Source organism: Chiroxiphia lanceolata, chromosome 18 (assembly GCF_009829145.1).
Source record: "Chiroxiphia lanceolata isolate bChiLan1 chromosome 18, bChiLan1.pri, whole genome shotgun sequence".
Classification (NCBI taxonomy): domain Eukaryota; kingdom Metazoa; phylum Chordata; class Aves; order Passeriformes; family Pipridae; genus Chiroxiphia; species Chiroxiphia lanceolata.
The window spans coordinates 7,403,175-7,426,007 of NC_045654.1; the positions used below are offsets into that span (position 1 = coordinate 7,403,175).

At 43.7% G+C, this 22,833-nt stretch overlaps 1 protein-coding gene across 4 annotated transcripts in view; it reads right to left on the reverse strand.

Moving 5' to 3' along the window:
• The window catches only part of KIAA1671 (KIAA1671 ortholog), a 71,188-nt gene that overhangs the window by 46,117 nt on the left and 2,238 nt on the right, over positions 1-22,833 (reverse strand). For all 4 annotated transcript variants that reach the window (XM_032706040.1, XM_032706041.1, XM_032706042.1 and 1 more), the window contains 3 exons: positions 3,247-3,369; positions 901-2,548; positions 20-113 (listed from right to left, as the gene is read on the reverse strand). In XM_032706040.1, coding sequence (XP_032561931.1) covers positions 20-113; positions 901-2,495 — 1,689 coding nt within the window. In that variant the 5' untranslated portion in view covers positions 2,496-2,548; positions 3,247-3,369. The remainder of the gene's footprint in view (positions 1-19; positions 114-900; positions 2,549-3,246; positions 3,370-22,833) is intronic.

Genomic DNA, 22,833 nt, shown 5'->3' on the forward strand with positions numbered 1-22,833 from the left:
CGCTGTGCCACTTCCTTACTTTTGGATTTTCCCGCGTTTCATGGGTAGGGTCAGTTCTGGCTTCAGCAGGTTTCTCAGGCTTTGCTTCACTGCTTGATGTTGGACTTGAAAACCTAAAGCAAAAAACTTATTACTTCTTTAGTCCAGTTAGTCAGTAAGCAGGTTCACTGCTCACCAAAGCAGACTGGTAGAAACTCTCCAACAAATTTCATTTCTTAATGGAGAAACATCATTGTTTCATAGAAAGTTACTGTATTTGCTGGTTTAATTGTATCTAGACCGAAGGATTGTTGTTTCCCAAAAAGCTGTTAGTTATGCAGCCTATTTTATAGTAGAAGATTCAGAGATACATAATGAACTATAGCACCTCTTGTTGACAAGGTGGTGATCAGTGAACGGTTGGACTTGATGATCTTGGAGGTCTTTTCCAACCTCAGTGATTCTGTGAAAAGAGATGTTAATCTCATGCCTCAGTTAAATTTGTCTATTTTGATGCCAACAGTGAAATCAGACTCCTGCCTGCCTGAAATCCTGACTCCCCATACCGCTGCCAGGAGGACCATTCTTTTGCCTTCTTCCCAGTCCATGAGCTGGCAATCCACAGGCTCACCTCAAGATTGTAAAATGCAGGAAATGTTAATCATGGATCTACAGTTACAGCTGCATGCAAAGGCCACAGTATTGGCAGATTTATTTATTTCTTTTAGTTATCAGAGCATACTTCATTAATTTTTCTCTCTTTTCGGGTACGAAAAGGCAGGAAAGGGGCTCAAGAATAACAGCATGAAGAACTACATTCAGTGGAAGCCAAATGATCAGCTATTTTACTGGACTGAGAGAGCAAGTTTTACTGAACGACACGAAGTTAAGAGGATTAAACAGAACTTCTCTGCAACTTACAGCTTTGTGAGGTCGGCGGAGAGCGGCCGTGACTGCGGTGACCTGCGCAGGTTCCCCCCCTTAACGTCGGCGTTTTCTGCTGTCAGCTCCTTGATTCTCTGCTGGATGGTCACACACCTGTTCTCCTTCTCGGCACTTGCTGGGAGAGGCTCCGTATCCACTGCGGGACCGGGATTTTCTGAAGTAAACAAACTAATGTGTTTTTTGACACTTCCTCTTAAGATATTACTCTCTTTTTCTGAGGAAGGTGCAGGGCTTTCACAGTCTAGAAACGTGTACGTTTCCTTCTGATCTGCTCTTTTCCCCCCCTTATTAGTTCTGCTTTCACTGGTTGTTTCAGGGCTCCTTTCAGAACTGTGCAAGTTAGTAGTTATTTCTGGGTTTGTCTCAATTTGTTCACTTTTAGATTTAAGTTTCGTTTCCCACGTGTATTTCCCATTACTTAGAATGCCAATGTCCTGACTACTGCATTTCAAATTTGTCTTAGAAGAACTGCTTTTATTAAATTCAGTTTCTTCAGATTTTGGCCCCATTTCAGACTGATCATGACAACCCACATCAGTAAAAGTAATTATGGATACGTTTTCCTTGCTTTCATGGGATGAACAAGTCTTCTTGCAAGAAGAAAGATCTTTATGTTCAAACTTGGCCGTCAGGTCCATGGACAAAGGCCTTGGTTTTCTAACCCCAGATTTCTCCGGGGGAGATTTTTCCTCAGAAGCTTCCGCAGCATGATGCTTTTGATCTCGTAAGGATTCCAGAAAAATAGCAGACACTGGTCTATGTTTTGCCCTTTGCTGGACATCAATAGAGAAATCAACTTTATTGTTGAGATTATTTGCATCATCACTGTTTTTCTCCCCTGGGTGAACTTCACGGGCATCTTTTTTTTCCCCAGTTTTGAGGGAGTTCCAAGAGACAGGTCTGAGACTGGAGGAAAACGACATCTGCCTATGGATAGATCCTTCAGGGTTCCTGGATGTCTCAGATGGTTTCTCCAGCTTCACACTGCACTGAAGGTCCTTTGTCTGCAGAGCAGCAAATCCTCTGCGGTCCTGAGCCCTCTTCTCCTGGGCCAGGCTGACCTTGGCCTGCTCTGGCCCCGCTGGCTCAAACAGAATGACCGTGTTGGCACTGGGCCCAGTGTAGAAAGTCATGTTTGTGACCACGTCACTGTCAGCCTGATTTTCAGTTTCGATCACCTTCTGATCTACTAACGGAGGAACATTTCCACTGAACACCTTCACAGATGACGTTTCCTCAGTGGCCGTTCTGATCCGACCGCTGGATCTGAAAGCTGGGACAGGGGGCTTAACATTCGCAAAAGCCTCTGGAGGCTTCTCTTTAGAAAAGGGCTTTGGGAAAAGCCTTGGCCTCGATCCCAGCGACGGCATCGTTGCGGATCTCAAGGAACTCCCAAACTTCTTGTTCTCTTCGAGAGTCAGGGATGCTGGAGCCTCCTTGGCCTTGTTGCTCGCATCCGAAAGCACGCTGACGTACACACGCTGCGCCTTGTCCTCGCTCCGGAGCTCAGTCAGGTCAGGGACTGCCGTCAAAGACGCCAAAGGAGAGTTTATTTCTACTCTTGTTGCCATAGCTGGAATTACACATCCAACAGAACTGAAAAACTCCAACAAGGAAAAAGAGTCTGCAAAAAAAAAAAAAAAGAAAGAAAAATGCAAGTTATTGATGCAGAGTCAGCATGAAGATCAAATATCATCATTCTCATTTAAATTCAAGAGGAAGCAAACTCATATCAAGGTGCCTTTCAGAGATGCTGTTTCCAGAGTGTATCACGCTGAAAGACACAGTGTTCCTTTTCCTTTAAAAAACAGCAAGAAACACCATTATTCACTGATTTGGCCCAACAACCAAATATATCACAAATCCTGCAAGAGCCTCTGCACAGCACTGAGGTCCCATTGGTGGAGTACATTTTAAAGGCCGAGACACTTAGAAAGAAATGAATTAATTTATTTTTTTGAAGCAGAGGTCTCAAGAGAACTTGTGGACTCCCCATCCCTGAAAGTGTGTAAGGACATGTTGGATGGAGCTTTGAGCAACCTGGAAGGTGGAAGGTGTCCCTGCTCATGGCAGGATTTGAACAATATGAGCTTTAAGGTTCCTTCCAACCCAAATCACTCCAAGATTCCACATTGATGTAGAAATGTCAACTCTTCTTTACAACATAAGCAGCTGGCCAGGTGCATTGAGTGTATACTTTCAAACTGCCAAAAATATCAGGATTAGTGTGACTGAAGGTGTTATTTGTTATCTAATAGCCAAGGCCCAGAACTAAACAATGCAAATAAACATAATCCTACAAATCCCCACTCTCCCACTTACCATAATTTGCATTTGCTGCTGCAACCAACCCATGGGGTCCGAATCCCTTCTCATAGTGACAAGAGCTCTGTCACATTAAGGACAGGAAAGGCAATCACTGCAGAGACACTGCCCAGACCTCACCTGCAAATAAACAGAGTTCAGAGTCGGGTGTGGCACATACCCAGACCTACACAGGTAATGCCATGGAGACAAAAATCCAGAGCATTTTAAAGAAAAAAAAGCTGGTTCCCAAGTATAAAGTCACCTGATGGAACTGTATAAAGCAGAAAAATGTTTATTTTTCAAACAGTTATTAAAGAACCAACAAGAAAATACCACTAAAATGTGTAACAGAAAGGTGAAGGGAGAATAACTCAGGCTGCACAGCAGACATGCTAAATCTGAACACAGTTAAAACCACATTTCAGAGAGACTGCTTGCAAATCCAAGTGCTGTCAATCACTGGTTAAACACAGAGCTCTGCATTACTATAATCTCAATTACTGTAATTTACTTTCTATTGCAAAGCTCCTTTCTGGGACAGCAGTCTGTGAGGTGCTACCTGAGCAGCTGACCTGCAAACGGCTGATTTTCCATCAAAATGGGACTTTTACCATGACAAAGCAATTTTCTCCAGTATTTTGCCAGCAAACACAGGAGAAGAGCTTTGGCTCTAATTAAATTCTTACTGCAGAGTTGAGGGAAAACCTGAAGTAATTAGAATTCCAGCTACAAGAAGTAACCTGAATTTTCCTAATAAAAAATATATTTAAATTTGTAGTAGATGCAAGTGGCTAGGTAAGGTTACATGATTTTTTTCCTTTAAAAGATGTCATACTCTTCATTTTTAGGAAATTTATGCAGTATTTTGTAGGCAGGGGCTCAATTTTAGGTTGCTACCCTTTTGTCTCAAGGGCACTTTTGGACACTTCTCACCAGCCCTATTTTGGTGTGAATTTACCATATAAATATACTTATTTGTAGATTCTGTATGGAGCTCCCTGCATGTGATTATTAAAGACCCCAACCAGGATCTTGCCCTCCTGGGTCTGCAGTTTGCAGAAATGGTCATTTCACCTTCAGCTTCCCTTGACCAGACTTAGCCCACACTGGCACTGAAATGCAGGGATTTATTTTTGTCCCTGTTTGTGCTCCCTCTCTCAGGCAGGCAAATGAACTCCGCTCACCTTGCCCGTTCCCTTTCATCTTCCAATCCACTTGGAGTTCTGTCTCAACCACTTATCCCCGATGCCATCCCTGACCTCGCCATTCTGAAATAGCCACTAACCCAAGCAGCTTATCCACATCAATCTGTCCCTTCCACAATCTCACAGACCTTCATGGAATCTTCCTCGCTCTCCCATTCCTTATTCTAAGAAATGCCACCAAAATCCGATTAAAATGCTCTCACATTCCAAGGATGCAAAGGTTTGGGAGGTGCCCTGAAGGGAACAGAATCGTTGCTGGGAAGAGGGCAATGCTCACAGGCAATACTGCAAAGGGAAAAATCCAGCTGTAGAAACAGCATCTGCCTTGCAGTACCTGAGAATAAGTTCCCTCCTATCATTCTGTAGTTCCTTTTCTTTGGAATAGAAGAAGGGAGCACAGAGCTTCTTAAATGGACTAAAACTTGATCCTCAACGGAACGCGGGGCAGTGAATATACAATGAGAGAACTAATCCTGGCTAACAGTGTGCAACACTTCTCCAGCCAACATTCCTAACCCACAATTTACCCCTTCCTAAGTTTCATCACACTCCAACTTCACAGGACCCCATTTTTCCCTACATAATCTACCGAAGTCAGTTGCCAGGTTTTAAATTCAGACACCCTGTAACAGATACAGGGCCCAAAGCAGACAAGTATTCCAAAAAGAACAAAATATTTGGGGGAAAAAATAATCACCCAACTTTGAAAACTAAAAGGTCCCTGTGATTCAAAAAGTACATTTGATAAAGAGGAATCATATTATCAATGCCACATATACTATACACTGGACATCGTGTCTTGCTTTCGAAGCATCTCAGTTTCGAGAAACCTACTTCTCTCTAATAAGATATCTCTAGTTAAGCTGGCAATGTACAAAATTTTGGGCAATTTAAAAAGATCAACCATAAACGTAATTGCAGGAGGATTTCAGATGCTATTAATATTTAGTAATACTACTGTAATCGTACTACTACAGTTGTAAATCCCTCATCGTCAGCTACAACCTGTTGTTCCCTTCCCTGACCTCCTCAGCCCAGGGACAGTGGGCCAAGCTGCCCCTGCTGCCATGTCCTGCTGCCCCTCTGTCCCCTGCTTGTCCCCATCCCGTGTGCCAGAGCCCCCAAACCCCCTTGTCCCCGGTTCTGGGCACTGTTTCTCTCTGTGCTGCCCAAGCTGTGCCCTCGCTCCCCTCAGCTGTGCTGGGGCATGTTCTGTGTACACAAATCCAATTATAAATGGCACCGAAATTCTTTCTGAAATACTTCCTGTTTTAAAAGAAACCCTGGCACATCAAGGCATGGCTCTTCTCTGCTGCTCCTCTTCCTCAGCTTCCAAACACCTGCAACTGGGATTTTTCCTGGGCCAAGCTGAGCCACCACAGGGTTTTATAGAGATGCACAGGCAAATACTGCTCCAGGCTCCTCCAAGCCTTTAAATCTTAATGCCCCGAGGTGTTGTTTGTATTTTTAATTAAAAGATCTATCATTACAAAGGATATTAACATTCTTAATTAGAAATCAAAATGGATTATTCACTTCACAGGGTTATTTTTGTAAAAAATCACACGGGAAAGGCTTTACTCAAAACACACCCTTGTCGCTGGCACTTGCCCACCCTCCACACACAACTATTATTTACATCACTTCTAATTCCTTTAAGCCTATTAAGACAACAGCAGCAGCCTGCAGATAATTTTTCCACCATGAATCACGTGATTATTGCCTACTTCCTTGCTCATAAATAAGAACGTTTTAAATGACACAAAACAAAATCATCTATAATCTGTCCCTGAACCTCTCAGCAGATAAACAAGTCCATCTGTCTTCTCTAAGGATGGAAAGCATAAAAATTGCACAAAGAAAATCTCTCTGCAATTAAAAAAACCCAAACACACAAAACCAAAAAAAAAAAAAATCAAAGATCCATTTTATTACATGGAAACAATGCAGAAAGCCTGGCTCCAGCAGTGAATATCCATGGCTGTTTGCACTAAGAATATTCCATAGAAAATTACCAAACACAAAGTTCTTCTTCTTTAGACACAACTTTATCAGCAAATCTGCTTCCACTGTACAAAACTTGCTCCCTTATTGTGTAAATACAGGAAGAGATTTGTATAACTACAGCTATTAACAGCTCCTGCAAAAAGAGTTTTGCCCATGACTATGGTTGGGAGGTTGAAACAGGGTGGTCTGTCATGTTCCTTCCAACTCAAACTATTCTGCAATTCCAGGATTCTTCCATATTCCCCTGCCCTACAGGTTTTCCCTGGCATGAGCCACAGGAGCTACTGGGAACAGATGACCATAAACCAAGGTTTATTTCATCCCTCCTACAAAAGGGATGCCCCGCTGTTGTAAATGATTCAGTCTTTAAAAACTGTTTTCTTCTCTCTTTTCTCCTTCCTGCCCTCACTGCCCATACCCTCGGATCAGTCCACAGCAGTCCCTGTCAGTTCTCCAAAGCAATCCTCCTGCTGCTGGTTCCTACCCTTGGAGAGATGCTGATGGGATCTGCTCTGCTAATTCTTATTTAATCCAATCACTTACTGGGCACGTACGAAGAACAGAATAACTTGACCACGAGTGTGAGCACTGACAAGAGCATGACTTACTACAGCACAATCAAAATAATACAAAGAGAGGGGAAAAAGCCTTTTTTGAAACTTTTATAACCAAGTAGATCATGTAAGTAATTCAGTAAAAAACAGGCCTTTTCTATTCTTGGGCTTAAGCCTAATTCACATTATTATTCACTGCAATGGGATCCATCAGTTGTATTTAAGAGGACATTTGAGGTCTCTCAAAGAGAAAGATTAACAAGAATACCATCATACCGGCTCTAATTCTTAACAACATCCCCAGAAAAATTCATTCACAAAGTAAAAACAAAATGCATTCAAGTTATCTTTTCCCAGATTTACAGTCAGAAACTCAGTTCCGCTTCTTAATGATCGAAACCTGGAGGTTGAGAACTAAAAGTACATATTCCAAATCTCACAAGCCAGATATGACCTGCAAAGCCTCACAGATCATTAATATTAAAATTCCAAAGCACTGCAAAATTTAAAACCTCCTTTCTCCATTCCCCATGTGCAGGTCTCTTGGAAGCCTCTAGTGCTTTTCTTTTAAAAAAAGGACACTGTTCTTTTGGACACTACAGTCCAATCCCAGCCCAGGGATGAAATTCTCCACTCTGACACTTCCTCCCACTGAGAAAAGATTAGTTTGGTTAAATGAAGTGTCCATCCTATAAATAGCAGCATTTACAAGCACTTGTAAACCTCTAATTGCTCCTGCCAGTACAATTGCATAACAATCATCACCTGCCAGAGCTTCACCCAGATCCAGCCGCCCTGAAGAACCAAAATATTTTCAACAACCTTTTCCATTAAGTGCTGCCATCTCAGTACCAGGGTGAGAACGTTACACCTTGTATTTTAATCTGCACGCTGCAAAGGTCAGGCAGTTAAAAAGGGTAACAAATTATAGAGCTGCAGCTTCAGTAATTCAAACTGGCCCCAGAGAGGCCACAACATTTGCTTATTAAAGCAAAAATTCAGTATTAAAAACACTGGCTTGACCATGTAATGGTCAACATGAATCTAAGCACATTCCTGATGCAGGAGGACAATGAGCTGAGACAGAAAAACACCGTGAGGGTGATGAGGCACCACCACAGGTTGCCCAGAAAAGCTGTGGCTGCCCCCCATCCCTGGAAGTGTCCAAGGCCAGGTTGACAGGGCTTGGAGCAACATGGGATAGTGGAAGGTGTCCCTGCCCATGGTAGGGGGTGGAATGGGATAGCCTTTAAGGTCCCTCCCAACCCAAACCTGTCTGGGATTCTATGATTAATTTAAGATAAAACACAATTCAACAGCAAAATTCAACTGTGTGTAATCGAGACAAAACACACCATGACAGCTGCAGGGCACAGGGAGTCATCCTCCATATTTCCTTGAATTTGTGAGGCAGAGATGAGTCTGGAAGGAATGACTTGGGAAAAAAATTATATGTAATAGTCTCCTTCCACAGTGTCAGCCACTGCTATTTTCATAACAATGTCTGTGTCACTTATGAAATGTAACCACACAGGATCAATGCAACAAAAGGGGCCAATCGCTCCAGTTATGTCTGGAAAACAGTTTCAGAATGCCAGCCTTTAAAAAGGTCCGCTTTGCGACCATAGATTTATTATTGATTACCCATTTTTTGGGGTTTAAGATCCAAAAATTTCTGCACTCTAAGTTTTGGGGGCAATGACCACCATTCCATAGAAAATTCAGGGCAACTAATTCTCTGCCAAGATCCACTTCACCCAAGCCTGACTCTTGGCTGAAGATTTCCTCTTTGTACACCATGTACACCTCAACAGAGATTCCCTCAAGAGCACAGGGAATAACAGCACACTTGGCATTTCCTTCAACCTGCACAACTGCCTCATTACATCCCATTCCTCCATAATTTCCTTCTCTACAACCCTCTCATTGACAGTTTCACAGGAAACTCTTTTGCCTTCCCAGTTTTACAGAGGGTTTAATTTGTTTGAAAGTCTCCTGAGTTCGAGCTAGAACAAACCCCAACCAAAGGAAAAATGCTTTGAAATGTTGGTGAATCACCATTTTTTTGGTACCAGAAGCTGCATATCCTCACCCTCCCATGTGAATCATCTCTTACTTCCAGCCAGCATTCCACGAGGGATTCCACCCGGCTCATTAGTGGGTGGGTATTTTCAGAAAGTCGAATTCTTCTGGCAGTTGAAATAGGGAATAAAAGCAAAATCTTGATTTCTGCCAGCAGAGGATGACATTCTGCAGGACAACATGAATTATGGGATAAGGCTGAAGCGAGGCTAAAAGCATGTTTGTGCGGAAAGTCGGTATTCCCAGCAGGCCTCTGAGTGCTGTTTGTTTGCTCCAGTCATCAAACCTTTGCTTTTGTGGTCAGCTGCAAGTCCTGCTAATGTTCTTTTACATTTTATCCTTGTAAATGCATTTCACCCACAAACAAGACCTGCAAATAAGCTCCCCACTCAGTTCAAGAGGAGAAAAAGACGTTCCAGAAACAACTGCATTGCGTGCCAGATGAAATATTAATGACCAGGTTTGGCTACAAGCAAGAAAAACTGAAAAAAGACAAAGAAGTCAAATTAAGGCTCTTCCAGGAAGATGTTTGGTCATTTCAAGGAGAACTTTATTCTGTCTGCAGCTCCCAAAAGTCAACAGGGTCACGTCCTGGACACATCACAGGGTGGAGACTTCAATTTGCAACCTGACAAATTTCTCCTAAAACCTTTTCAGAATCATCATAAAACTTTCTCCTGGTTAACTTTAACGTGGTCTTCTTGTTGCAGGAAGCTGAACTTCACTTTTAACTGTACTTAAAATAAATTTTGATTACAGTAAGTTTTTCTGCACAGATTCTGAAGGAACTGGGTTAAATCCCTGGCTGTGTCTTTTTCATATTCTTACGCTGCATATCCCGAATACAATGGCATTAATCACACACTATTTTATTTATATCTCCTTTGAGTGTACGGTCTCCATGACCTTGCTTTAGAAAGGTGAAGTTTGGCTCATTATTGTTTGAGAAATACATCAGGAGCTACTGATCCCTCTGACCTCGGGCAGATGGTGCTTTCCCAAAGCCCCCAGAGTTGAGGCAGGGCTGTGTTTCTCCAGAGGCTCCACCTTTGGGTGGGAATACTCTCATTTGGCAGGACACCATGGACACAGCTGAAGGAGAGCAAGGAGATAGATGAGCCAGCTGCAGCACAGACAGAAATATGGGATTGAAAAATAACTCTGGTATTCTTCTCTTTGATACTCCCCTACACAATACCATGCTTGGTACCATGTTTCAGCAGTAATGGGAGCTTAGAGACCACCCACACCTGGAAATATTGACTGTAACTGTACATATTTCCCGTCCTCTTGGCAGCAAGGGAAGACTAAGGAGAACTGTCTCCAGTCTTGGGGCTGACAGGACATGGATATCACCACTGGATTTTCTGTTTCACCCACTGTACTCGCTGCCTTCAGAGCTACCAGATGCTGCAAATGCTTTAAAAGCAGCAATGATACGACTGGGACAGTTTCCTCCTCAAACACTGGTGAAAACTACATGGACACTGACATCAGAACTACTTCATGGAGCAAAGGTGAAGTTAAAATGCCCATCAGAACACCCTGCAGTGAAAGCCCTTGCTGAGCCTGGCAGCCAGTGCAGAACCAGGCAAAGCCCATGAGAACAGGAGGAGGTGCAGCACTCCCACGGGAGATGGGGCTTGGCTGACCCGACAAGGAATGCAAGTCAAAGGATCGAGTGAAGCAGATCCGTGGGCTTTGGTTTATTAAAAAAAAAAAAAAAATCCACCTACTCATTACAAAAATAGGCAAGTGCCTTCACAGCACTGTGAAGCTTCAGAAATAAACCTTAGCCATGGTCCTCTGCCCCTGGGCAGGAATTGGGGGAAGGAATCGCTTCATATAAACCGAGCCTCTGAAGGTCACTGTACCACAGAAATAGCATGAGGTGAGATGACATTTCCTGCTTGCCTTCATGCCCAGCAGGTGCTTTTGTGTCAGAAGGACAAAGCCTGTAATCCTCTGATCTGCCTCCTCAAATTCTAACAGGATTTCCAGCACTGGAAAACACATTTGTGGCCTGGTACAGTAAACCAGCTTCAGAAAGTATGAGCTCAAGCTGGTCTGTGATTGACGTGGAGTTGCCAAGACTAATTTATAAATGCTGAGCCTTTATACATTCATCTGAATGATAAAAAAGGAATTAAGGTATTGCCATAGAGAGAGAAAAACAAAGCAGTTTCATCCAGACTTTAAGAAAACCTGAGGCTACTGGCCTTGCAGCATTACCCTGAACACAGTGAGAGATCACTTCAACAGTTTAACCATCTAGAGAAAAACCAAACTCATAAAAGTGGAGGACAAAGGAAACAATGACAGGACAGAAGACCAGAATCGTGACAGATTAAAAATGATATGTGTATATATAACTAGCAACTGACATCTGTATGTGAGGTCTAACCTTCAAGATTCATTTGCTTCTGCAAAAAAGAAAGCAGATTTACAATGCATTAGTTTTATACCTGTACTTGTCTTGACAGACAGATTTGGAAGCTGCACAGTTGCCAGTGAAAGACTCATTCACAAAGAGCACGTGCCACCTACAGATAAAACACTCCGAGCAGAGATGCTGCCATAGATTACACTGCTCCTGGGCTTTCACCTGGATAGAAAGAAATCACAGATCTCTGACTGGCTCAGGTTGGAAGGGACCACAGTGGGTCGGTCATCTGGTCCCACCTCCACAGTGGGTCATCTGGTCCCACCTCCCTGCTCCAGCAGGGTCATCCCACAGCACGTGGCATGGTTTTGGAATAGCTCCAGTGAGGGAGACTCCACAACCTCTCTGGGAAAACTGTTGTTGCATATTCTCAATATGAACATTTATGTTCTGCATCAGCTCTCACAGACCTACCATCATATGTCTTCTCTGATGGCTGATTTTCCACTTGCTATTTTAAAAAATCATATGCAAAGAGCTCTGTGTTCAACAGCTTTGGATTTGGCTGCTAATGACACGTTTTCTGTCAATACAGACAATATTGTCTCACAGCATTTTCTCCATTCAGTCCACTCGTCTACCTTTCAGATATTTGATTAGTCATAGCAGAAACATGTAGACAAGCTCGGTCAACAAGCAACTACACTCGAGCCCAAAATACTTGTACCAGGCACTACTCTAGAAATGAACTGCAGCATCATGGGAGAAAGACACTGATAAACAGAGGGTTGGATGAGGTGATTCCCAGGAACAGATTATTCTGTTCCATGAACAAATCAACAACTTCAAAGCCTATTCCTCTAAGTCATAGCAAACTCTGCGTTAAAGATCAAGCCTGCTTGAAGCTGCACCCCAGCAGTACCGACCTGGGAGATAATGATATCAAACTGCTACTGGTGGAGAAGAGAAGCACTATGACAACACACTGGCAGACCTGGTATTAGTAAACAACACAACTGCATCTCCCAGGCAGGACCTTCATCCCGAGCCCGGGTCTGCAGGCACAGGGCTGATGGGCACTGTCAAGGCAAACCCAGCTCCCCACAAGCTTCCTCTGTGTGCCAGCAGAAGTGGATCCCAACATCGCTCTCTCGGATGTGCGAACACAGATGAGATTTTACGATGGACTATTTTTAACATGTCGTCCCCATAATCCAAAAATATTTGAGGCAAAATGAGAGGAATAGTAGAACTGAAATTGGACTAGGGCTTACATGTCACTGGCGTCTGCTCTGGGGGAAACTTCCCAGTGCCCTCATCAACAGCCGGACCACACTGAAAATCCAACCTCAGTCCCAGGTCCAGTTGGTCAACACCTCACAGCACGGACAACGCTGGTTTACCCAGCACCAGGCACAATGCAGGTGAGTTATCTGATAAAAACCTTCCTCTGCCCCAGCTCCTGCTCATACAGCAGCAATTCAAAAGCTTTACATAAAAGATGACCCAACTTTGAACAAGCCCATTATTAACAATCTTAAACTGGAATCATTTTACTCCAGTCATGCCTTTCAGGATACAGATGGGGCCATTAAAACTTATTCGGATTCAAATGCACATGACCCTCAGATTTACAATTTCCACTCACGTCCCATAAATATTGAAAAACCATTGGACTAGCAAGGTGGGTGGATCTATTCTGAGCCAAATAAAATGTTGGTATAAAAGCCAAATACTTCGTGGCATTTATCGCTCCTGGGACAAAATCCCTGATGTCATCCTCTGCTCTACAACAAATGACATACTGAGACATGAATTTTTTTGCCTCTCAGGTTGTTGCCAATGTTCCGACAGCTCTTTAATCTCTTCTGTGTGTACTCAGCACGGGGAGGATCCGGTGCTGCAGCAGGGTGCTAACTCCTGTCAGGCATCAATAAACGGTCCTGAGCTGCACACCATAAAAAACCTGCTCTGTCAACAATGTGCCAGAGGAGCTGCTGCTGCTACCTTGACGATAAGGCTCTTTTTCCTTCGGTGGGCACATCTGGCTTTTCACATATGCAGGAAATAGTTGTTTCCCCCATTAATGCAAATACCCACCTCAGAACCACTGGCTGGTCTTGCCAACTTGTAAATGTGTTCCTTTTGTTACCTGGGAGCCGGTTCTCGTTATCAGCAATCCACAAAGGAGCTTCCCCTCCCCCCAAAGTGACATGAATGGAACAGAGCTCAGAGGGTTGTGTGTGACTATGAGGAATCAGAGCAGTGACACTGCATTTCTCCCCTTTCTGAACAAAAGGATGTTTAAGCCAAGAACTCTGACAGCAACAAGCCTGCACATGCATCATACACTACTTTGTTCTTAAGAAACACAACATTACTCAGCAAAATCAAGGCCTGTAATGAATTATTGATAACACATTATCTAGAAGCTTTATGACTACTAAACAACCCCCTCCATCTCCCTACATGCTTGAGAAAGCACAGAAAGGGAAAAATTGCCTATTAATTGGAAGACAACAGTTCAGGCACTAAAAACATTAACATATTTATTGAGGGGGGTGAAAGAAAAAAAATAATAGCTGAAGTATAAAAAAACAGCTCTGAAATCCAAACAGTGGCACTGGGAACCTGGGAGTGCCTGGATGTGCACAAGAACTCGTGTGGAACATCCCCCCATCCAGCACATGGACAGGGAGGCCCAAGGAACCCCAAGGGCTGCTCAAACCACAATCACAGCTTTGGCACAGAAGGGCATTTTTAACCACAAGTGAACAGTAGGGATTTTTTAACTTTCTTAAGCACAGAGGCCACAGAAGCACTCTAACACATCAAAATGAAGATAGAAGATAATATGCAAAAATGTGCTTCAAATGCATGGTAAAATGTAGAGACCACCTATGTTTTAAGGCAGGATAATAATGAATAGGTGACACAGGCATATTTTGGAGCTCAACAAAAATTAGGAGGAATGAAAGATCACAGGAACGTTCTCACCAATTCATCCAGACCTGAACACCTTGGCAAAAGTACTCACTTGTCCATGAGCACCCAGACCAAGAAGCTTCCCTCAAATCACCCCCACCCAGCCACACACACCACAATTACAGCTGCCTTGGCACCTTATCCAAATTTCTCATGGCATATCCAAGGAAAGGATTTAGTAACCTGAGAATGAACTCATAGCGAATTTAGAAACACCTTTCTGAAGTTACTACAAAGAAGGTTCCTTTGACTGAAATCTGACCTTAAACAAAACCAGGATACACTGACTTCTCCCAGCTCCCCACCTCTGTCTGCGTTACCCCCACAAAGCCACTCAGCAAAGCACAACCAACTGATCCCGGGTTTAGCTTCACCAGTAACACTGTTGGATACCTCTGGAAGGCACAAAACATGTCCACTGACCTCAAGAGGCACAGTAAGTCTGGCAGCTACTGAGAAATCTGCTGAGCCAACTCCTTGCTGGCCTTTTTGTTACAAATCTGCAAATTCAAACAGTGGCACAAAGCGGTCATGAAAACAACTGGCACTGCATCCAAAATTTCTGCAGGAGGAATCCCACCTGAGTCAAATCATTTACAGAACAAGAGCCAATCCAATCCAAGGAGCCGAATATGAAGTGTGCTGGGAAAGTGTTGCAAAGGTGGCAAAGGAAATCAAAGATCCACACATCCCAACACCTTTCATGAGACAGTAGCCAGTGGAGAACACTTCAGAAGGGATTTAGGCACAAAATATAATTTCTTTTGATTTTCCAGTAATGTGCAGCTTTGAGACTTGATAAGCCAACAGGAGATACCTGTTTAGTGAAGAAAATTGGGTCATTTTCTTCATTTTGTTTCATCACGTATGAGCCAACCAGCAAACTACAGACAAACGTCCATGTGAACCACCGGGCACAAACTCTCCCCAGGAATCGCCCCAATCAGCCTGAGTTCCCCTTCCTGGAGTCATCAGGTTCAAGAGCCAAAGTGCTCAAAAATCAGAGTGAACCAAAAGCAGACAGACAGGATGGGAGAGCTCTGCCTGACCAAACCTGCCCAGTGCTCAGGCAGAGTGTGGCCTGTTTGCTCTGCAGCAAAATGATAAATCCACAGACTTCGATGCCTAATAAAAGCCAGACCAACCTATTCCAAATACTGTCCTGCACGTTGGTTTAAAGCCAATATTGGTTAAACAGTTACAAACAACCTCCTGTTAATTATATAGTTTAAGATATACACTCATGCCTTAACAAGTTTTCCACTCCAGCCTCCTCTCCAGATGTAAGCGGGAGCAGGGCCGCTGGATCAGCCAACAGCACACTCTGGTCACTGTTTGCAGACAAGTTCTGGTGCTGACACTCTCTCTGAAGCATTAGCAGCTACAACCCAGCCTTCAGGAGCTCAGACAACCCCACACCAGAGCCCATCCCATGCTGGCCACGGCACCTGCACTCAAAGCAATGCCAGGGACTCGGAACAGCCCCTTGGCAGGAGCAGCAGAGCAGAAAACCCCCAGAAAGCCCAGTCTCCCAATGGCATCCCTCACCTTCCACGTGCTCTGAGGAGTTCTGAAGCTCCCAGATGCTCACCTGCCTCATTACCTCCTTCTCCACGCTCCTCAAGACGTTCTCAAAACGCTGGGTTTGGGGGCCTCTCCCATATTCACAGGCTTTTTCCGGGCTCCCATCAGCAACTGAGTGCTGGTGGAAGCAGTGTCACTAATGGGACACAAGATCTCCAGGGCAGAGCTGCCTCGCAGTGTCCGACTGAGCCGACACAAGCAGGGCACAGAGCAGGCCACGGTTTATAAGGGTTTTAAAGCATTAAGAAAAACCCAGACTAGCCCTGGGCAGGAGGTGGGCAGGGAAGCAGGAGTCATCCTGCCCCAAGAACTCGTGGGAAAGCTCCACCTGTCCCGAGGTGTAATGATGCTCCCAGTTCCAGTCCAGCTTCCCAGGGTTATTAGACAGGATGTGACAGACACGAGAGCACAACCATTCCTGGAGCCAAGCTGAACAGAGAAGACGGCAAGAGCTTCTAAGTAACCATTTTCTGCATTTTCAAAGGGTACAAATCTGGAATTAAAGCTGTTATATTTAAAAAAAAATAAAAATAAAATAACCCATTGGAACTGAAACAAGAATTTTGGAGACAATCTAAAAAATATACTAAGCAGCTCCTTACAGAGCCAAGCTTGTACAAACACCACCTTAGCCAGCCATAAATCTACAGTGCAAAAAAACTGGATTCCAAATTAACTACTTTCTATGTTGCATGCAACAGTCCATATCAACAAAAACAACACTCTGTGTGATCGTTACTTTACACATCACAAATAATCTCTGAAGATACTACACATACTGTTTAGGAAACAATACTAACAGACATTCCCAGTATTCAAGACCAGGTACAAGAGAAAACGCTCAATATTATTTGTAAGAGGTGTCAGTACCGGGGCCTGAGTTACACATGTGCTTCAATAAAGTGTCTTTGGAAGAGGAAAATGTATATTTCATCTTAAACAAGGCTTAAACGAGGCTTCAGCCTCTCCATCGTGGTATCATCTCCTTAAATTTGCTCCTTGTGCATATGCACCAACATGACAGTGACACCATTTGAGCAAATATTTCATGTAAAGAACTTGATTCACACTGAGATCTGCACACCAGTTTCTTGCATGTGAGTAACAACAGCACACAAGAAAAGCCTCTCCCCATCCCAAACTAACCCTCTGTACTCTGAGCGCAGAGCAAAGGCTCCGATGGAATCTGCAAGCACTGCAGAAGCAAAAGGAAGCGCAATTCCAATATGTTTAACAACTGAATTAGCATAATGCTCACCAGGCAGAAACAGCCTCCCTGACCTTCTTGAAATGCTGACCTCTAACTATTGACAAGTGTTTCCGATGTGCTCTGAGACTCAACCCTACAGAGGAAGAAGTCAAGGAAACATCCCCTGCCCTGTCAAGTTTCAGGAGAGCAGGTCACACACATGGAAACCTCTCTGGCAGCCACACAACGGTGCAGCAACAGCGAGCATCTCTTTCCTACGAGTTAAAATGTACTCAGGAGAGTAACAAAGACCTGAAGTCCTACTGGAAATTGCTGTAATCAGATCAATTCATTTAATCTCTCCTTTGCAGGCAGCAATCACAGAGCTGCAGTGATTTCATTATTTTTTTAAATATTCATTTTGTGAAGAATGTAAACTGAACATTATAATGTAAGAATTGTAAGAATTATGATACATAAATTCAAACATGTTTTAGAAATGCTTAATATTACTTGGATAAATCGATACATTTATTATGGAATCACAGAATGGTTTGGGATGGAAGGGACTTCCAGTTCAACTCCCCAGCCATGGGCAGGGACACCTTCCACTAGACCAGGTTGCTCCAAGCCCAGTCCAACCTGGCCCTGGACACTTCCAGAGATGAGGTAGCCACAGCTTCTCTTGGACATAACTGTTATTGCAGGCTCAAACATGCAAAACACCCAGCCTGCATCATTTGTACAAGTGTACAACAAAAATAGGTGATATTTAGACAACTCTGCAACCATCATGTAGCTAAAAACATTCTAAGGGCAGACTACGCTAATATTTGACATTTAATAGTGCCAATACAGTAAGACACTGTTTGACAACAATAATAAAAGGGACATTTCTGCAAGGTCCCTCAGTAAAGGAATGAGCCAGACGAGCTGCTCAGCTCAAGCAGAAAGGCCCGTTGTAAAAGGCATCTGTGCTCGTTTGGGTCAGTGAAGAATTCCCACTGTTCTCATGAAATATCAAACAACAACAGTGGCCAGAAATTCCAACTCTGTTTCAAACACATCCCAACTTTGCCGGGCTGAGCGCTTTCGTTACGGATGAGGCAGTTTTGTCCATTGAAAGCCTTGTATGGTTGAACATCCTCGCAGCAGATAAACATCCCTCTTAAATGTTGGCACAACTCCCTCCCTGGAGGAGTCGTCGGTACTACGGCTTCACTGAGACAGTAGCCAGGCCTAACACAGGCTGAAGGCTGAGCTCATTAAAAGAGCAGAATAAAGACAAAAATTCTATTCCTGTTTGTGTCTTTCAAAGTCTCATCAATTCTGTAAAATAAAGATCAGCCTCGTTTTAGGACAGCAGGAATAACCAGTTTTAGAACTTAACGCTTATTAACATCACTTGTTGAAAGGCACAGAAACCTCATATTTAACCAATACTGAGGCTACAAAAACAGTTACTATGAAAATATAAACAGAAGAGGCTGATTTGTATGGCAACAATGTTGTTTGCATCAGTAAAAGCACACACAAAGCCTCCTATTTTCACGCACTTCACTAGAACACTGGCAGCTTTTTACCCTTAGAAACTACAAAGGGTAAAACTGTTTGTAGCTACCAGAATTAAAGAAAAACTAATGAAACAAAAAGCATTCACATGTTCACTTCTTCACCTCTTCCCAGTGCACCAAACCCCTCTAGTTTAGATTTGAACACCACCACGCAGTTAACTCCTTTTTCTTCTCTTTTTGCCATCCATCTTCTCTGCATCCAAGTGCTGCTCCTGCAGCAAAGCTGGAGTGCCCGTGCCTGGGCTGGCCGGAGCTCTGCCGGCCACGCTGTAACTGGGTCAAGCCCGGAGTTGGAGTTAACAGCCCACTCGGCTCATGGAGATTCCCAGCCCCCAGCCAAATGAAAGGGCTGTTCTGACCTGGAAACAAGGCTCAGGCCTCCTCCCACCCCCCACACTAAAGATCACACTAATTCTGTGCAATAAGACAAGACTTACGAAGCCCGAGCCATGCCCACACTGCCGCATCGCCCTTTGGAGGAACTGCTGGAGCACACACACTTCTTCCCTCCAAGTGAATGCTGTGGAGGTACCAAACCTCCAGCAGTTGGATTGTTATCTTTCCCTGCTCATTACAGCAGGCTAATGACCATCCTGACTCGTAATTACTACAATAGTAAGAAGCTTTCAGTTCTCACACTGCTGCAAGACCAACACTATCTCCTTTCAGGCAAGCAGCAGCTTTACTCCAGCCCAAAACTGGAAGTTTTGGCACTTAATTCTGATAAGAACTTGTAATGAACGGCTCTGTAAGTGGCTTTAGAGGAGTCCAGATCCCCCCAACCCCCAGCATTTAAGTGTGTGCTCATAGGACGTGACTCAACCACAAACAAGCAATGTTTGGGATAATAACCCTCTGTGTCCTGGACTGCTCAAATTGCATCACTGCGATCACACAACCCTCAGAAAAAATTCATTTCCTCTCCTCAAGTGTGTTTTGCAGAGACGAAGAACATAAACAGAAAATTCAACTCTCATTGTTTCAACGTAATTGTAAGGCATTCAGGAACTGTGAAAATATGTATTAATGATCTCCTATTTATATAGATGCACTGAAAAATATCCCCAAACTACCTGAAAGCTTTCTTGTCTGCAGAAGTTCCAGCATTACATATTCCCAGAACAAACCAAAGACAGTGGGAAGCAAGAAAATAAACCTTCTTGATTTGAGAAAAGAATCTAAAGATTAAGTATGATTCCATCAACAGCTTAATTTTAAGAGACTGGATTATTTAAGCCTAGGCCTAAGGAAAATTATCACCCCATAGACCTAAATATCCCTTTGTGATCAAACATTCAGGTCATACCAGTCAGGAGAAAAACAAGGGAAACATCAGTAATACTTTTTAACCAATAGTTGCAAAAAGACAGAACAGTCACAACACTAAATTTAATGTGTTTTGATAACATTTAATATCTAGGTTTTCGTTTTCCTGCCAGTCAACAGAACCAAAGACATGGAAAGTCCTCTTCACCCACAGAAACCCACTTGAGGCAAACAGTAATTGACTTGCTCTGGTTTTCATTTGTTGCTCGTTATTTTTTTAATTATTCCTAGAAGACAGCTTGAAAAAGAAAGGCCTGAGAGTTCAGAAAGAAGTTCATGTATGTCCTTCCAGGCCACTGAGAGGCAATGAAGGACAAGAGCAGTCAGGTCCTCCACCTCTTCCAATCTAAGCAAGTGGAGCATCTCCTCGGAATCAGAGCCTAACAGTCCCATCTCACTGGCAGCACACACACAGCCAATTCCTGGACATGGCTAGGAAAAGTCTGTATATTCAGCTGTGTGGGGCAGGTGCATCTAGAGCATGTCAAGCATGATGTCTTCCAGTTAAGCTGTTAAAACTACCAGGCCTGTGGTCACTCAGAGGGCCATGATTAGGATTCAAGACTACTTTGCTGCACAGGGAATTCCACAGCTCTCCTAACACTATTATTCCAGTCCCTTTGGCTGCAAGCTCAAGGCAAACACGCAGTGGTTTTACACTGCAAAGGCTACTGTCACAACCAGGGACTCTTCATTTAAATAGATTTCTGAAGCAAAAGCAAAAAGTCTGTGGCTTTTGCCTTATGATGTCTTCGGGCGATCCCTACATACAAACCAAAAACACACCTAAAATATTGCAACATTCCCAGGTTCCAGTCACCCCTGTGCATCAGACACAAACCAGTGATACAGACTGGGCTCACAGCATCACCACAAGCCTCATGCCTGGGCTTGCAGGATTAAGCATTTCAGTCTCGCTTTTCCAAGCAGCCCACGGCTCACAGCAGGATCTCCTGCTCCGTGAATGGCTCTGGAAAGGATTCACTGAAATGGTCCTTTCCTCCCAAATGCTGCCACTTGAGAATTGAACAAGGAGCCCCAAAAGCTGCACCCACCTTGGTCTTTCTGCTCATTTATGTTAATAATTTCTTTCCTAAGGCACTGCACACCTCCCTACAACCAACAGCATCGTGTACATTTACCCAGCTAGGAAAGGGAATTACTTCCAACCTCATGCAGGAAAATATAAGAAACAGCTTGAAAATAAGAAAAGAACATATACATAACTTGATGCAGACATTCCAAATCTGCATTTAGACACATCCTTTTACTAGTCAAATTTTTCACTGACTACCCAGCACACAACTCAGCATGACCAACTCTTTTGCCAAAGTAAAATTCCCCTGGATAGTGAGCAATGCCGAGTTATCAGTATCTGTGGAATATCAATTTGAGAAAACATGCCAAGTCTTAGAGAAATACCTTGATCCATGAGACACCTCGATAAGAAACCAGTGTAGGTTTTGAACACATGAGCAGGCAAAGGTATGGGAGGGGGAGTCAAAACAGTACCATGTCCCCAGCTGACACACTCGGAGTAATCTTCTACAACGTGATCCCCAGCCCTGTGCCCCTGATCAGCACAGCACATCCCACGAGGACCACTACACTGAATTTTCAAGACTATGGGAAGTTTTCTGACCTCTGTTTACAAACTCAGCGACAGAAAAATCACTAGGAGCTTTATCAGTTTCATTCTGATGATACTTGGAAAACCTACCAGAAAGGAGGAAGCTCCATGACCAACAATCAAACACAGACTAATCCCAAGAAGGGACCAGGCAACGAACAGCAACACATTCCTCACCAAGGAGAGAGAGCTCCTTTTGCACTCTGCAGTAACCAAGCACGTGTGAAAGAGGAGGGAGGTGACAGGACTGGTTTCAAAATTATCTAGTAGCCAGAGAAACAGAACTGCTGAATGGAGCAGAGTCCAGGACAACACCCAAGCAAAATCACAGAGCTGTGCAAAGAATCCCAGGAGCAGGAATACCAGAGCTCTCCATCCACCTTCCACCTGGGACCTGCTGGTCAGGACTTGCTTCTTTTACATGTGGTCTGAACGTCACCTTGAGCCCACTGGGCAGGAAGGACCGGTAAACTCCTCAAACATAAAGTCAGAAATTCATTCTTTCAATAAAACCTATTTCCAAGTCATAACTGGTTTTTTTTTTCCTTTCGGGAGAAATGAGGCATTCAGGAAGCATATTGCCACTGTTGGGGGAGTCTGCACACACAAGGGCTCAATCAGCCTCCAAGGTGACAGAGCTGCACGTGGCTGAAAACAGAATTTAAAAAGCCCAAAAAACAAACTGCAGCTACACAAAGCCCCAGTATGGCAGAGGGAAAAACTGCTTCATCATCAGACATGGAAATTTTCCGAATCCATGGGTATCTCATCAGTCCAGATCCAGGTGAGGAGGAGCACTGACGGGTACTCTGCCCTTTCTCCTGCCATAAGACCAGTAGCTCCAGAACTGCAGCGTGAGCACAACCCTGGGGCTGGGGCTGTGCATGTCCTTTACTGCCACATATAAAATGAGACAGCAAAAAATGACAAACGAGAGTCTTTGAGTTGGACACAGTCCTAGAATTTGCCTTTTTTTAGGGACTTTTCATACTGTGACACTCCAGAGCCACTCTAAGTCTTCTATATATTGGAAAGGAAACATTTAGCTTGGAATTAGCTCAGGGCATTGTCTGAAACAGACTA